This window comes from Martes martes (genome assembly GCF_963455335.1).
Source record: "Martes martes genome assembly, chromosome: 1".
Lineage (NCBI taxonomy): Eukaryota > Metazoa > Chordata > Mammalia > Carnivora > Mustelidae > Martes > Martes martes.
In genome coordinates this window covers 192,220,225-192,235,933 of record NC_137888.1, presented here as the reverse complement: position 1 = coordinate 192,235,933, position 15,709 = coordinate 192,220,225, and the positions used below count along the sequence as shown (strand labels likewise).

Sequence of the window (15,709 nt, the reverse complement as noted above, 5' to 3'; positions counted from 1 at the left end):
AAATGGCAAATTTTATTGTATTTCCACAATAAAAATAAAAGATGTAAAGATTTGCTAAGCATTTACTAATAAATATACTATGTTGTTATTCTGCTTGAGGGAGAGAGAGAGAGATGATATTTAACAACCAAAAATGTAATCTATACTTCTTAGTTGACTCTAGCTTTCTAAATAAAAAGCAATCAAAGATATTCTTAGGATAGTGAGAACAATTAAATACAGGCAGAACATTAGATGTTATCATGAAATTGCTAATTTTCTTAGGTACAATAATAGTGCTATGGTTATATAAGAGAATTTCATATTCCTAGGAGATAGTTACTTTAGTGTTTAAGGGCAAAGTGTTATAACATCTGTAACTTGCAAATAGTGATGCCAAAAAAGGTGTGTGGTAGGGGGCAGTGTATGGGTGTGCTTGCCCACGTGTGCGCAGAGAGAAAGAGAGAGAAAGCATATGTGACAAAATTTTAACAATCATCAAATCTAGGTAGAGGATACACAGGTGTTCATTGTACCCTTCTGTCATTTTTTATTTAAATATTTTCATAATAATAAGTTAGAAGCAAAGTAACATTTTGAAAGTCACACCATTGTATCTCCCAGAAATACTCCTGTTAACATGTTGATTTAAAACCTTCTCGTCTTTTTTTTCTATGTAAAGATAAGTATTCCTTACACAATACACACACACAAAAGCAAGGGATCAGATGTACATTGGTCCATGTTCATTTATTTAGTCAATTAACAAATGTTTAAGTATATCTTCCAGAGACCAGGGACATACACGAATTTTAAAAGATCTCTGAGTTTTCACAGAATGTACCCTAAGAATTCATTGTGCCTCATTCATTACAACTATAGTTCATAAAAATCTTATGAGCAGACAGATGAAAATACTTGTGAGCTTTTAGTAATTGCATTATGATCCTCATCATGAAATAGCATTCCATCAACATAATAAAGTTGGCATTTTTTATTTTTGCTGTTCTTTCATTTCACAAGTATTTACTGTCTACAATGTTCAGTGTCAGGTGCTGCAGACACGGAGGTATGTAAGATACCAACTGCCGGCCCCTCTGAAGCTCACTCTGACACAGGATTGTGCATTACTATGGGGATCAAAAGGGAAGGGATTGGGGGGATAGAGAATGGGTTCCTGATTTACCTGATTTATCAGCAGTGTCTTCCAGAGGAGGTTCTTGGAGGAAACGACTTTTAAATTTCGATTTTTAAGAATGAACGGGAGTTAGACTCATACACCAGTTCCGAACACCAACGGGCTTTGGGGTGTTTGATAGTCCTCGGACAAGTTGCTTAACCTCTCTGCACCTCAGAGATGATGTTGTAAAGCTCCAGTTCCAAAGTGCTTAGATCCGTCTGGAACAAAAGAGCTAAATTTATTGAGTACTCGTGATTATTGCAATTTTTTTTTTAAGATTTTATTTATTTATTGGACAGAGAGAGAGACAGCAAGAGAGGGAACACAAGCAGGGGGAGTGGGAGAGGGAGAAGCAGGCTTCCTGCTGATCAGGGAGCCCCATGCAGGGCTGGTTCCCAGGACCCTGGCATCATGACCCGAGCGGAAGGCAGACGCTTAACCCAGGTGCCCCTAATTATTGCAATTTACTAAGAGTAAAGAGAAACAAGACAGACCCTGTACCCAGCCTAGGAGTCTCTTTCCAACGGCCTGCCCTCCACCTTATTTTATACCCCAATAACCTCTCCTGCAAATATAAAATGCTCATTTCCTAAAAAGGTTATGCTTTTTGTTTCTCCACATTTTTGCCATCTACACTTGAGCTGAGGCACTTCTCCGAGGGCTCCGAGTGAACTCGGGGTGCTACAAGAGAAACCAAGAGCCTCAGCACCCAAGGGGCAGGGTAGAGAGCCTGAGGCCCGGCAGACACCACCAGTCGCCCCTGTAGCCTCGCTCCCCTCTGAGCGCACCCGCCAGCACGCCCAACTTTGATTGGTCCGTTCTTCCAGCTCGCCGGCATCACTGTGTCCAATCGGAGTAGCGCTTGTTGAGCGGCAGCGGCAACCAGCGTACACAGAGTTTGCGCGTCCTGTGGAGAGAGCGAGAGGTCAGGCCATGAACCTGGGGTAAGCTGGGCCTAGAAGGGTGGTCTTTAGCGAAGATGGGATTAAAGCTGGGTCGCACCTTGGAGCCTCTCGTGGAACACCTTCACAGTTTGCGCCGCATTCAGCGGCTTTGCCCGGCTTCCCGAGGCGGAGAGGGGCGAGGGGCTAGGGGCCCGGGACGGCCTTTGCCACCGCCGTCGCTTTTCCACATCATAACTCGGAGTAAATCTGCCCGGGACCTCTTTCCGCCCTGTCACTGACCTCGCGGTGGTGACGGGGAAGAGACGATAAGCGGGGAGGGCAGATGGAGAGATAAAGCTTAGCGGCTTCCTGGGAGAAATCCTGGCACAGGCCCTCGGTACTTAGCGCCTCTGGCTTTGGCGGCTTTTCAGGCTGTCAGAGCGCCAAGATGAGTTTAACCCCCGGAATGCTAGGAACCGGGTCTTAAGGGATCGATGCCCTGCCAGTGCTTGGCCCCCGATAGACCCTCGTTAAGTAGTGGTTGAGTAAAAAGGACTGTTGCAGGGTTTTCGTCACTGGGAAGTTTAATATTTTAAGAAGATGAAAAGCCACCAAATTCAGACTGTTGCACGTCATTTAGCAAATGAATGAATTTTGCGTTCTAGAATGTGGGGAGAGAAAGATAAGACAGCCCCTGAAGGAGTTTACAGTGCAGTAATGCTGAACAGACATACTTTTCGGGTTCATTCTTTTGTTTGTTCAGTTTCACTGACGTAAACATGAACTGTTCTAACCCTGCCTCAGGGAAACCTTTAAAACCCATTTTTTCCCCAGTATTTTATCTTGACAAATTAAGTTGGGTTATTTTGATGTCCTCTACTGAGCAGCACTGCAAATTTCGTTCTTCACAGTCAGACCTTTCCCAGCCTTTCTCTCCTTTGTCTGGCCCGCTGGATTTAATTTTGTCTCCTGGACAGCACTTTTGTCCCAATTGATGGTTAATGACACACACCTTACCCCCCCCCCCTTAGGAAACAGTGAATTAAATGTGGACTATCTTTGTTTTCAGTGTTTTTTTATTAGAATCTTAGGTTGAAGTTTCCTTGGCAGTGTCTGCTGTTACTTTGTGCTTTTGCATTGAATATGCACAAATAAATCAGAGCAGCCAAAGTTTATTACAGATTTATTGTTGTGATAGTAACAAACTGTCACCATGCTAAAAAAGTTAATAATCCTGGTGGCAGTGTTATAGTTCACTTTGAAAGCAATAGCATGCCATAGAATGTGTTAGTCATGAGATCAGTATGAAACTGGTAAACAGATACATTTTCCTCCTTTAAGGTAGGTGGGGAGTTTTGCTAACAGCATTTTTTCCCCCTAGTCTAGAGTTGTAAGATTTAAATAATGCTTTGATGATTGAATTTGTTGCTTACCAGTAAGAAAATGAAGTTTCATGTTAAAGATATCAATGCTTTGCATTATTGGAAAGTTTCAGGAATTTCTCCCTCTAGTGTTTAGTTTTATCTTGGATTGGAAAACGTTTTTTATTAAAAGAATGGCTTACTGTTTACAAGATTCCTGTATAAATTCAAAAGAACATATTTACTTTCAAGATTCAAATGAGCATTTCATTTCTATTTAAAATGTTGCTGCTTCTTAAAAATGACAACTTTCTTTTATTTTGCAGAGATGGTTTAAAGCTTGAAACTGAATTGTTGGATGGAAAAACCAAGTTAATATTGTCTCCATATGGTATGCTGTGTTATTAGAAATCTAAAATGTTAATTTTAAATTCCTAGATAAAATTTATATGAGTTTAATATACTTTTTCCTTATAATAGATTGATATTTAAATGGTACTTTGCAGAAAGCTGTTTGGCTAACTTTCTCAGATTTATTTTTAGCCAAGTAAAGTCAGATTACATCACTGCTTACCACTGTCAGTATTTATTCATAAAACTTAATGCTTCAGTATATTTATGTTTAATATGTTGCCTAGTGAATAATTTAGATGAAATCCATGTAATTATGTTCTGTACATGTAAAATGTGTTGTTATAGAATATTAAATTTGTAGTAAGACCACAGTTGCTAAAGTTTTTAGTTTAATTTTAAAACTCCGTATACTTTGATAGTCCTCTTTTTCACATTATTTTCTTTTTCTCTGATCTGTTTATAGTTCTACCTTGGAAAATAAACAGAAATGAAATAGAAGTACTTGCACTACACTCTAAAAGTTAGAACACTCAAACAGGACCTAAAGTTAATGCTTGGGGGTTAATATTTCTACTAAATATCTTAAAACAATGCTAATCAAAATTTTCTTTTATGACTGCCTTAGTATGTTTTTGTTTGATAGTTCAGTAATTATTGTTTTCTTTTGTAGAATGTAAATCAAAAAATTCTGTGAAGGTAAGCCAAATGAATTGACACGTTCTTGAATGTAAAATGTGGTATTTTTTTTTTTTTTACAGTGGTTTGAAAATAATTCCTGTCAATATATTATAAGGGATATGAGATAATGATGAGAAGTTATTGTTCTCTTGCTTTCAGGCTGGTCCTTTCACAGAAATGGGATCATAATTTTTCAGTTTAAAAAGTCATACAGAACCTCTTTCTCTAGGTCAGTGCTGTCTAATAAATCTTTTTGTGATGATGGAAATGTTCTAAGATTAGTGTTTTCCAAGATGGTAACCAGTCACTAGTCATGTGTAGTTACTGAACACTTAAAATGTGGCTAGTGTAACTAAGGAAGTGAATTTTTAATTTTGTTTAATTTTTAATGTAGATTTAGTAGTTATTATGCAGTGCATATAACATAACTCAGTGCAGTTCCTGAGATCTTTAAAAATATATATTCACACTTTAAAATGAAAACATTTTTCTTTTCATACTCAAATTCCATTTTCCCACACCAGAATGGTGTATTTGATTCACAAATTCATACATGCATTTTGCTTTCTTCTTTAAGAGATCGTACTTGAACTTAATGATAATTTTCCTTTTAAATTATTTTTATCAGCAACCCAAAATGCCTTTACCACTTTAACAACTTTTTGATATCCTACTTTTCTTATTCCCTATTTCTTTTTCCATTTTTAGATTAGTATCACCAGAAATTTCAACTCCCCCAAAATTCACTATAGTCCTCTTTTTTCTTTTATCTTTGTAGCATCTTAAAGTCTTACTTTGCGTTTCTTGAATAGGGCTCAGTTTGGATGATGTACTTTTCACCTCTAAGCTCTTGATGGCTTTGCTGTTTTTTCCAGGTTTAATCAAGGTGAAGTTGCTTGAGTATCCAGCATAAGTGGGTGATGATAATCAGAGTAATTCCACATGCTACCTGTAAAAGTTACTTCTTTCTAAATATGATATATAGCTATATACCATGTGTGCTTTTTTTTAGTCACAATACAAATTGTGTAATTTTTCCTGATCCTGCACTATTTTTTTTTTAATTTTTTAAGATTTTAAAATTTATTTTAGTCAGGGGTGCAGAGGGAGAGGAGACTTAGCCGTCTCCACAGTGAGGACGGAGCACCACATGAAGCTCTAGGCTCCATCTCCGGACCCTAAGATCATGACCTTATCTGAAACCAAGAGTTGTATGCTTAACTGACTGTGCCACCCAGGCACCACAGGTCCTGCTCTGTTAAAATACTGCAACTAATTATTTTATTTGAGTCACATTAGCAAATACTGCACCCCTTTTTGAGATGTTAGATAAAAAGCTGCTTGTCATAGTTGATTTCCATCTTCCCCTGGTCTCTTCTCTTTCACTTTTCCCCTCCTTCCATTGATGTCTTTAACGGATTTGCTGTAGTCACCACATTTGTGAAGACATTTCAGTCTTTTTAACCAACTTAGAACATATGATGGTTTCTGATAAAATCATTACAAGATTTTGCTAGTAGTCTAGAAATATTTTTTTCTAGGATTCTTCTTTCCAGAATAATGTGTCTCAGCTGATGTTATCTTAAATTACTTACTCTCTTAGAGCAAATTATTTGGTTTTATTCCTCTTGCTTTGGGGACTTCAGAATACTGATGATGGTAACTATGTGAGGTAATGGATATGTTAATTCACTTGATTGTGACTATTTCACAGTGTATGCATATATCAAATCAAGTTGTACACTTTAAATATATACAAATTTTAATTGTCAATTATACCTTAATAAAGCTGGAAAAAAATACTGATGCAACCTAAGTCTCCCTTCTATATTGATTTTATTTTAAGTAGCTTCTCTTCCCATATTTATAGGGGTTGCTAAGATCCTCCTCATTTTTTTCTTCGCTCTTTACAGAAGACAAAAAAAACCCAAGAAGAGTAGTGCTTATCTTTTTTTGCTTAAATCTGTTTTTCAGTCTCCCAGATCTCAGTAATGCAGCTATATGTTGGATTCTCTTTTCCATAAGTTACTGGTGAATTCTCTTTTCATAGTGTTTTCTTTTTCTGCTGGGAGAAGTTCCTGAGAGACTACAACACCTATCTGCAGTTCTGGCTTTCCCCTACCTCACAGATTGAATTACTGTCATCGTCATAGTGTCTTCTTTAAACACAACTGAACTCGCATCATCAAGTTAAACACGTGTGGTCAGAGTACTTTCTTAATTTTTTCAAAATCCCTTCTGCATTTTTTTGAATCTGTGTAAGGAATATAAAGTAAAAATGGTTACCAGCTCAATTTCTTAAGCTTATAGGAGGAGAAATGAAAGAAATATTAATGATTCAGTGTCATGAGTAATTTACAAATTTCAAACGCTTATGCATTTGTCTCACAAATTAGTTGAAATATAAAACATTTAAAAATTTTTTTCACAGATATTTCTACATGTGAGAACCAGAGTAGTGACACACTAAAGGGTGTATAGAATGTTAGTGTTAGGTAGCATATTTTATAATTTAAAATGTTACTTTTCTCTGGTTCTTTCTGGCCTTGGATCCTGGCCCCATATAAATGGTAAACTCAGCCAATATTAAACAAATGCTTTGGACTTTGTTTATATTATGAAAAATATTGGTAGAATTAAAACTAGTTAAAAGAGCCAACTTGCTACATAAAAATGTTTAAGACATGAAGACTGTTCTTCAATCTATGAAAATTTATCTGATCCATTAAACACTTGGGGAATTATTTGGGCTAGATTGCTTTGTCTTATGAAGTAACCTGAATATGATTGAATATTTATTTGGTAGTTCATGATTTTTTGCTGGCTCCATTCATTTTTTTTTTTTTTCCTGCTGTTTAGCTACCAAAAATAATCAGGGGCTGCCTGGGTGGCTCAATCATTGAAGCATCCCACTCTTGGTTTTGGCTCAGGTCGTGATGTCAGGGTTGTGAGATCAAGCCCTGCTCTGAGCTAGGTGTGGACCCTGCTTGTGATTCTCCCTCTCCCTTTCCCGGGCCCTGCCCCCCCCCCCCCAAGTAATCGGACTTGAGCTGAATATATACAGACCTCATGCCAGATCATGCCCTTTTCCCCCTTATTAAATATTTTTAGAAGATTTTTTTTTTTTGGTATATTTTTTTCTTTTGTAAGTGGAATGTGGTGGAATAATTCTACTTAAATTAGAACTCCAGTTAGTAGGTTTCTATTTAACAAGGATATATTAAAACTGTAAAATTTTAGTGGAGTGCTGTTCTTGGCTGTTTTTCTTCTGTGACTGAGAGAGAAAAATGAGTAAAGCCTAGGCCTTATTTTCTGAATGTGGGGTTATCAGGTAAATAACTATACAATAAAGTAGAATATAATGTATGCCATGGTAGGGCTATAAAAGGCAGAGAACACTGCAAAGAGCATCTCTGTGGTTTGCGGAGACCAGGGAAAGCTTCGTAAAAGGAGGTGACTTTAATTAGAACTTAAAAGATGAGGCAGGGGCGCCTGGGTGGCTCAGTGGGTTAAAGCCTCTGCTTTCAGCTCAGGTCATGATCCCGGGTTCCTGGGATGGAGCCCCGCATCGGGCTCTCTGCTCAGCGGGGAGCCCGCTTCCCTTCCTCTCTCTCCGCCTGCCTCTCTGCCTACTTGTGATCTCTGCCTGTCAAATAAATAAATAAAATCTTAAAAAAAATAAAAAAATAAAAGATGAGGCAGATATTTATAGATAAGTAGGTATGGGAGTATATTCTAACCTTAGAAAATAGCAAAACACCAAGATAGCATAATTTGCATTTGGGGAATAGTGGGCATCTTGGGGAAGTGTAGAAGGAGGTAGCTTGGAGGGAAGGGAGTCTTACAGAGTTTAAATGTATACTCAGACAGTTTGAACTTCCTTTATTTATGTATAGGAGCATTAAAGAATTTTTGAAAAGAGAAGTCCATACAGTATAATTTGTGTTGTAGGAAAGGGCTTCAGACAGCGTGGTGAAGGACAGATTATAATGGGGAGACCAGTCATGGACCAGTTACAGTTCAGAGAGAGTCTTAGGTGTTCCTGAATATGTGTAGTGGTTAGTGAAATGGGAAAAAGGGGACAGAAATGAGAGACTTTCAGGACATGTTAATGGTATGCACTGTACTTATTAGTAGTTTGAATGAGCAACTGATTAGAGATATGAAATGTTCAACTATCAGTGATCCAAAAAAGGCCAGTGTGAATCAGAGAAAGGTGACATCACAGTAGCTGTAGTTAGAGACTGAGGAGGTAGGGCTCAGCTGTGTAAGCTATATGCAATCTGCTGATAATTTGCTTAATCCGCATAGTGCTTTCCAAAAACTAGAGTGAACTATCTAAAAATTGGAAAATTTAATGTAAATCTGGCTTTTTTGGTTCTCTTGAAATATTGGGTAATCTAGCAAGTAGACTAAAATTCCTCTTTGGAGGTGTGGGCTGGTTCTGAGTTGTGGCTGCCTCCTTTAGATGGAAAAATGATTTTCAGCTCATCCCAGTTCCTGCCAAGCCTAATTTACAGTAGGTATTTGAGGTTGCCATCTCTCTTAGAGAATTAGTTGTATTAAAATAGCCTCAGTGGCACCTGGTTGGCACAGCCAGTTTAGCTCCCCACTCTTGGTTTTGGCTTGGTCATGACCTCAGAGCTGTGAGGTCAAGCCCTACACTGGGCTCTGTGTTCATTGAGGAGTGTGCTTGAGACTCCCTCTCTCCCTCCCCCTCGATCCATCCCTTCTCTACTCTAAAATAAATAAGTAAATCTTTAAAAAAGCTATAAGTTGCGAGGGTAAAAAGGCATTTTCCATTGTGGTACTGGTGTTATTAAAAGCCTAAGGCCAGGAACAAATAGGATGTAGATGAGATGAAGAGGAAAACAAGCAGATCTTGTGGCTGATAGTACAGGTACATTTTGAATAGTAGGGTGAAATGGGATTGGCTATTGGTCTAAGTATGGTTATATATTTTGTAAGTTACGAAGGACAAGGAGATTTGGGATGTAAGCTGGGTGAAAGTCATGTGGCATCTGCCTCAGTCTTTGACAGCAAGTATGTTACTAATCTTTATCTAGCACTTTTCCATATTGGTGAGCACATAAAAAGCAACAGTTAATTTTGATTGAATGATCGTTGAATTATTTTAGTTTAATTGGGTTTGCCAAAATGTACAGTGGATTAAGTAGAGGAAAGATATGAGATAGGCAGGCTGTAATCTAGTAATGTTGTAATGAAATCCTGAATTTAGGCTTATAATGATGTAAATGGTGAGAAGATATTTGGAAAGAAGAAATGACCAATACTTGTGCATAAGCTAAAGAAGACCATGAAGGAGGATAAAGTTAAGGACGACTCCATGCTTACTGGTCTGAAAGATTAGAAAACAGTGCCACAGAAATGGGATATTTTGAAAGAGGAAACAAGTATGGGAGAGAAAGATAATTCAGTTTTTAAATGGTATAGTTGAGGATAATAAAAAATATACTGAACACCTACTCTGTTCCACTCAGTGTTCTGTACTGGGGTTATAGATAGCAGCGGACAAAGTATACAAAAATTTCTGCCCTAGGGAGTTTGCATTGGAAAAGGAGTTAAATGGACATACATTTAGCAAAATAAATGTAGAATGTTACAAGATGAAAACTATAGAGAAAAATAAAGGAGAGAAAGGGGGAGAGGCACACTACAGAGGCACAGCAGTCTTTGGAAAAGGGTATGCTAGGTAGGTGAGAGTGTGAGAGAGTGTGAGAAACCTGCAACTACCCCCCCCCCCAAAAAAAACAAACAAACAGGAAATCTACAATTTTAAATAGGATGGTCAGAGAAGACCTTACTGAGTTAGTGATGTTGGTTGAGTGCATGAACCATGTAGAATCTGAAGGAAGGGTGTCCCAGTTAGAGGGATTGATTAGTGCTAAGGCCTAAAACTGGAGTCTCTTATGAATACAAGGAATAGCCAAGAAGCCCATATGACTGGAGGCTAAGATAGAAGATGAGATCAGAGAGATCAGATAAGGGGATAAAGTGTGAAGAATGCACAGATCATTAGGTCTGTTTTGGTTATTGTATGAAGTTCAGTTTTCCCTCCTAAGTAAGATAGGAAACCATTAGAAAGTTTTGAAGAAAGTGACATGATCTGACTTAACCTTTTAAGGTACTCACTGTGGCCGCTGTGTTGAGAACAGATTGGGGAGCAAGGGCAGAAGCAAGAAAATTTGAAGGCTTTTCAGTAATTCAGGCAAGAGCTAATGTCTTGGAGTAGAGGTATGGTAAGAGTTTTTCAGGAGTGGTCAGATTTAGGATATATTTTGAAGATGGAGCAAAACAAAGTCTGATGAAAGTGTGGCATATGAGAGAATAGGTGATAATTCCAAAATTTTTGTCATGGGTAGGTGAGGTGGGAAAAATGAAGGAAGGAAGTTATTTAGGGGCATGTGGGAGATCAAAAGTTTGGTTTTAGGCATGCTGTCTTAAATGGCTATTAATAACTCAGTGGAAGTGTTTGGATAGGGAGATGGAACCTCAAGTTAGGGGAGAGGTCCATCCTGGAGACAAATTTGGGAGTCATCAGCATATGGATAATACTTAGAACCACAAGGGTCAATGAAATTAACAAGTGAATGAGGTAAGTGAGAGCTAAGAGATTCTGGGACTAAGCAGTTGTTAAGAGGTCTGGGGGAAAGGGAGCCAGCCAGTGAAGACTGAGAAGGAACAGCAAGAACCAGAATTGTGGAGTCCTCAGGAAATGAAGTAGAGAAAGTGATTCAAAATGGGAGGAATAATCAACTGTGTCACAAGCTGCTAGTAAGTCTGGTAAGATGATCTGAGGAACAGTCACAATTTGCAATGTAAAGTTATTAATGACCTTGATGAGCAGTTTTGGTGGAATGGTGTGGTTGAAAGCTAGGCTGGAATGGGGTTGTGGGAGATGAGAAAGTAGTATCGTATTTCTAAAGATGACAAAGATGTGATCTAGCAGGAAGGAAACAGTTGGTTCAGGAGAAAGCAAAGGATTGCTAGAGAAAGATCGCTGAGAAAGAAGGAGTTACAGGAGTATCTACAAATAATAGGAGTATAAGCAGTTTGTATGAGTACTGATCCTGGTACAGATTTAGTGGTAGAAACTTGGAAATTTTTTCTGAATGCTTCTCTGTTAAGATTTTCAGTGCAGTAGTGATCAAGATCTTCAGCTGAGAATAAGTATGAAAGGGAAAGTGTTAGTTTTGGGAAAGAGGAGAAAGTTGAAATTGTTAAAATTTTGAGTGAGAGAGTTAATGAATTTGTGAAATGTGTAACTGCCAAGTAGCATGAAGGGCACAATTATTGTTTTGGGTTATGTATTTAAGGTGAAACTAGATATTGTGGCTTTGTGTTTTTCTTCCTGAGTGCAGGCACAGAGTAGGTGAAAAGTTAGATTTTACCAGTCTGGGGATTTGCAAAGCATATATGTTAGAGCAGAGGTGTTGAGAATACAGGGTGGTGGTGGTTTTGGTTAATCGTGGAATTTAAGATTGGTAAGGGAGGACAAGAGGAAGGTGGTAGGATAAATAGATCATAGATCCCAGCTGAGTTAAAGAATTATCAGAATTGGGATATACAAGAAAAGTGAGCTGGGAAACATTGGGTGTTGGTCATTGTGCTATACTTGAAACATTATGGAGGGATTGTAGTTAGGAGTAGTTACAAGGTTAGTGTAAGCTATCACTATGAGAATGAGTAGCTGAGGTAGCATGGAGGACAAGAATATAGGAGCAGAGTTCAAGGAAATGAGAAGCCAGGAAATTGAAAGAATGATCTATGTAGATATGAAAGCACTTATAATTAAGCTAGGAGTTATGTAAGAGGGACGTTGACCCACAAGTTAAGTTATTCAAGAAATAACTAACCTATGTTGCTAACTCACAGGTCTATAGATACCTATAAAGAAAAGAGGTGGTCTGAGTGACATAATCATGACATGAGATTCAAAGTCGAAGTAGAATGGAGATGTCCTGTAACAACTAGAATAAAGCTTCTGTATTCATTATGTTGAAATAAAATTGTAATTTCCAGTTGTTGATGAAGCTTTCAAGTGAAGATTTGAAAAGGTTAAATGTTAGTGTCTCATGGAGATAGTGTCTTAACAGCAAAATGGAAGAAAGTTTAGAGGCCTGACGTCACAGATTATATAAAGATAATTGTTGATTTTTCATGGACTGTTACAAAGAATAAATTTTTGGTGTTTTAACAGATGGGAAATAAGACCAAGCTTGCAAAATGTCCTTTAAGAACAAAACAAACTGGATACATTCTCAAATCAACACAAAATACTTGTATCAGGAGTGGAAAACTTTTGCAAAAGAAGAGAATGGGTTCAGAAACTTCACTGGCAAAAGGTGAAAAAAATAGTATGACTTTTTCACCCACTAAGGATTTATGCGAGCAGTGTATAGATAAAGACTGTCTTTATGTCCAGAAAGAGATTTCATCTGCAACCCCCAATATACAGAAGACTAGAAACACCATAAATACATCTGTAGTAGCTAAACAGAAGCTTTGCAAAAAACACATCACAGCTGAAAATATGAAGAGCAGTTTGGTGTGTCTAACACAAGACCAACTACAACAGATTTTGATGACTGTGAACCAAGGAAATAAATCTGTTTCCCTGATTGAAAGTGGAAAGGAAGAAAAAAGTAAGGTTTTTCTGAAGTTTTAATTAATATTAATTTTACCAGTATGTGTTTTAGAATTTCTCATTCTTTGGATTTTACGTAACTGTGCCTCTGAAATTCTAACTTACCATGTAACAGTCTTTTAAAATATTCTTTTAGAGAATATTCTCATGCAAAATTACTTTTGTAGCTGTAATATGCCATATTTTAAGGTTAAAGCTCAGAATATTACAATCATGTTACAATAGCCTTAAGAAACCCAGTTCTATGGATTCTAGAGTAAAGATCTTAGTACAAAAAGATGTTGTACTTATTCCAAAATGTAGAAAGCTTTACTTACATTAAAAATAATTATATAGGGGCACCTGGGTGGCTCAGTGGGTTAAGCCTCTGCTTTCCGCTCAAGTCATGATCTCAGGGTCCTTGAATCCAGTCCTGCATCAGGCTCTCTGCTCAGCGGGGAGTCTGCTTTCCCCCCTCTCTCTCTGCCTGCTGCTGTGCCTACTTGTGATCTCTCTCTCTCTGTCAAATAAATAATAAAATCTTTAAAAAAATAATATAAAATGTTCTAAAAAAATTAATATAGTATTTCTAGTGAAAATGGGAGAAACCTTATTTTGAATATTTGACTTGAATTGCTGAAAAGGATTATTTTCCTGGCCCCTGCGTTGTACTTTTCCTGACCCTTAATCCATGCTAAGGATTGGCAGCACTGTCTTTTTAACCAATATAAAATACAGACTTGGGGGCCGCCTGGGTGGCTCAGTGGGTTAAGCCTCTGCTTTCCGCTCAGGTCATGATCTCAGGGTCCTGGGATTGAGCCCCCATCAGGCTCTCTGCTCAACGGGGAACCTGCTCCCTCCCCCACCCCCCGCCTGCCTCTCTGCCTACTTGTGATCTCTGTCTGTCAAATAAATAAATAAAATCTTAAAAAGAAAATACAGACTTGGAAGGAATAGAAGAATGTTACGTGTCTTCTGTTTCGTTAGCCAGAGCATTGTATTATGTTTTTAAAAGCCTTCTGATTTCTTTAGTGTTGAGCTAAGGAATTAATATGAATAGAAACGTCATTAATATTTTGTTAGGCAATAATGAAATAAAAATAACATTAACAGTCACCAGGAGGAGGTCCCACAATGATCTGGGGACTAGGTAGCTTCTGTACATTCCCAAGGTGTTCAAGTTGAAATAATTTGTCTTGGTTTAGATTATTCTTTGTAAAATGAGGGAGCTGGGTCTTTAAAGCTAGAATTGTAGCCTAGAGAACAAAAGATAAAAACTTAAAGCTTGTAATGAGAGAGAATGTCAACAAAATTGAAGGTAGAATTCGTCTAATCATACAGTGACCTGCATATTAAATATACTTTCTCCTCGGGGCGCCTGGGTGGCTCAGTGGATTAAGCCTCTGCCTTCGGCTCAGGTCATGATCTCAGGGTCCTGGGATCGAGTCCCACATTGGGCTCTCTGCTCAGCGAGGAGCTTGCTTCCCCCTCTCTCTCTCTGCCTGCCTTTCTGCCTGCTTGTGATCTCTCTGTTAAATAAATAAATAAAATCTTCAAAATATATATATGTGTGTATATATATATATACTTTCTCCTCATTGGGAAAACTAGCACATTAAGAAGAAATAGAACAATTTCTGAGCCAAGCGTAGGAGCCTATATGAAATATTTGGAATAGACATAATGGAGGTGTAGAGATGGTTTTTCATGGATTTTCCAGCTAAATGGGAAAAATAAGGACAAGGTGATGAGTTTTTCATAAACCTATTTGCATTTATTCTTTAAGTTCTGATTTGTGTTTTATATTATTCTTTAAGTTCTGATTTGTGTTTTTATTATTGGTAAAAATACTGTTAGCAAGAGTAAATAGAAGATTTTTGTTGTTTGTTTTCATACTGGACACATGAGGTTATATAGCAATGGCCATATCACTGGACCATTTAACCTCTGGGCTCAGTTTCCTTTTTTGCAAAAGGGAATCATAATACCCACTAAAGGACTGCTGTGAGAGGTGATTACTTTGTTAATGTGTAAGGCAGTGTTTCTAAAGTGTGTAGCAGTATGCCAAAATAAGGTATTATAATACATGCGATTTTAGTGTTCATTTTAAAACATGCATTTTTACCCCCTAGGTCAGGGCAATCTACATTTAAACAATATTTCCAATCAGCCAGAGGATGAGAACATTATGGGAGTATTCCAGAAGACTGAGACGCTTTCATCTCTCCTAGATGAAAATAAATCTGTTTTAAGTACAAATCAAGAGGCATCTAAGCAGTATGAGCAGAAAATTGCCATGTATGTAACTCATGTCTGTTATTGTGGAGTCATCTTGTGAAAATGGTTTTGCTTTTCTTTGAATTTCATGTGAAATTTTCAGTCTGAAGACTGAAAGCTATTTAAGTTTATTACTTAATATTTATGGAGTAGCTTGTATAGAAACATACAAGATTTCTGTTATTTTTTTGTGTTGTTTTAGAGAGAATGTGTGGAAACCAGCTGACATATTCAGTACTCTGGGGGAAAGAGAACGTGACAGAAGCTTGTTGGAAGCAAAAAAAGCTCAGTGGAGAAAAGAGCTTGGTAGATAATTATTATACCTTTTATTATAGTTTTGTTGCCTTAA

The 15,709-nt window shown here is 37.6% G+C and overlaps 1 protein-coding gene across 2 annotated transcripts in view; it reads left to right on the top strand.

Moving 5' to 3' along the window:
- Positions 1 to 2,029: 2,029 nt before the first annotated feature.
- The window catches only part of CCDC66 (coiled-coil domain containing 66), a 70,551-nt gene continuing 56,871 nt past the window's right edge, over positions 2,030 to 15,709 (top strand). The window contains exons 1-6 of one of the 2 annotated variants that reach the window (XM_080819356.1): positions 2,030 to 2,103; positions 3,731 to 3,795; positions 4,429 to 4,454; positions 12,658 to 13,102; positions 15,216 to 15,381; positions 15,563 to 15,666. In XM_080819356.1, coding sequence (XP_080675482.1) covers positions 2,093 to 2,103; positions 3,731 to 3,795; positions 4,429 to 4,454; positions 12,658 to 13,102; positions 15,216 to 15,381; positions 15,563 to 15,666 — 817 coding nt within the window. In that variant the 5' untranslated portion in view covers positions 2,030 to 2,092. Of the gene's footprint in view, positions 2,104 to 3,730; positions 3,796 to 4,428; positions 4,455 to 4,519; positions 4,666 to 12,657; positions 13,103 to 15,215; positions 15,382 to 15,562; positions 15,667 to 15,709 lie in introns of those variants that run through there. The other variant, XM_080819357.1, reaches the window with a different exon arrangement.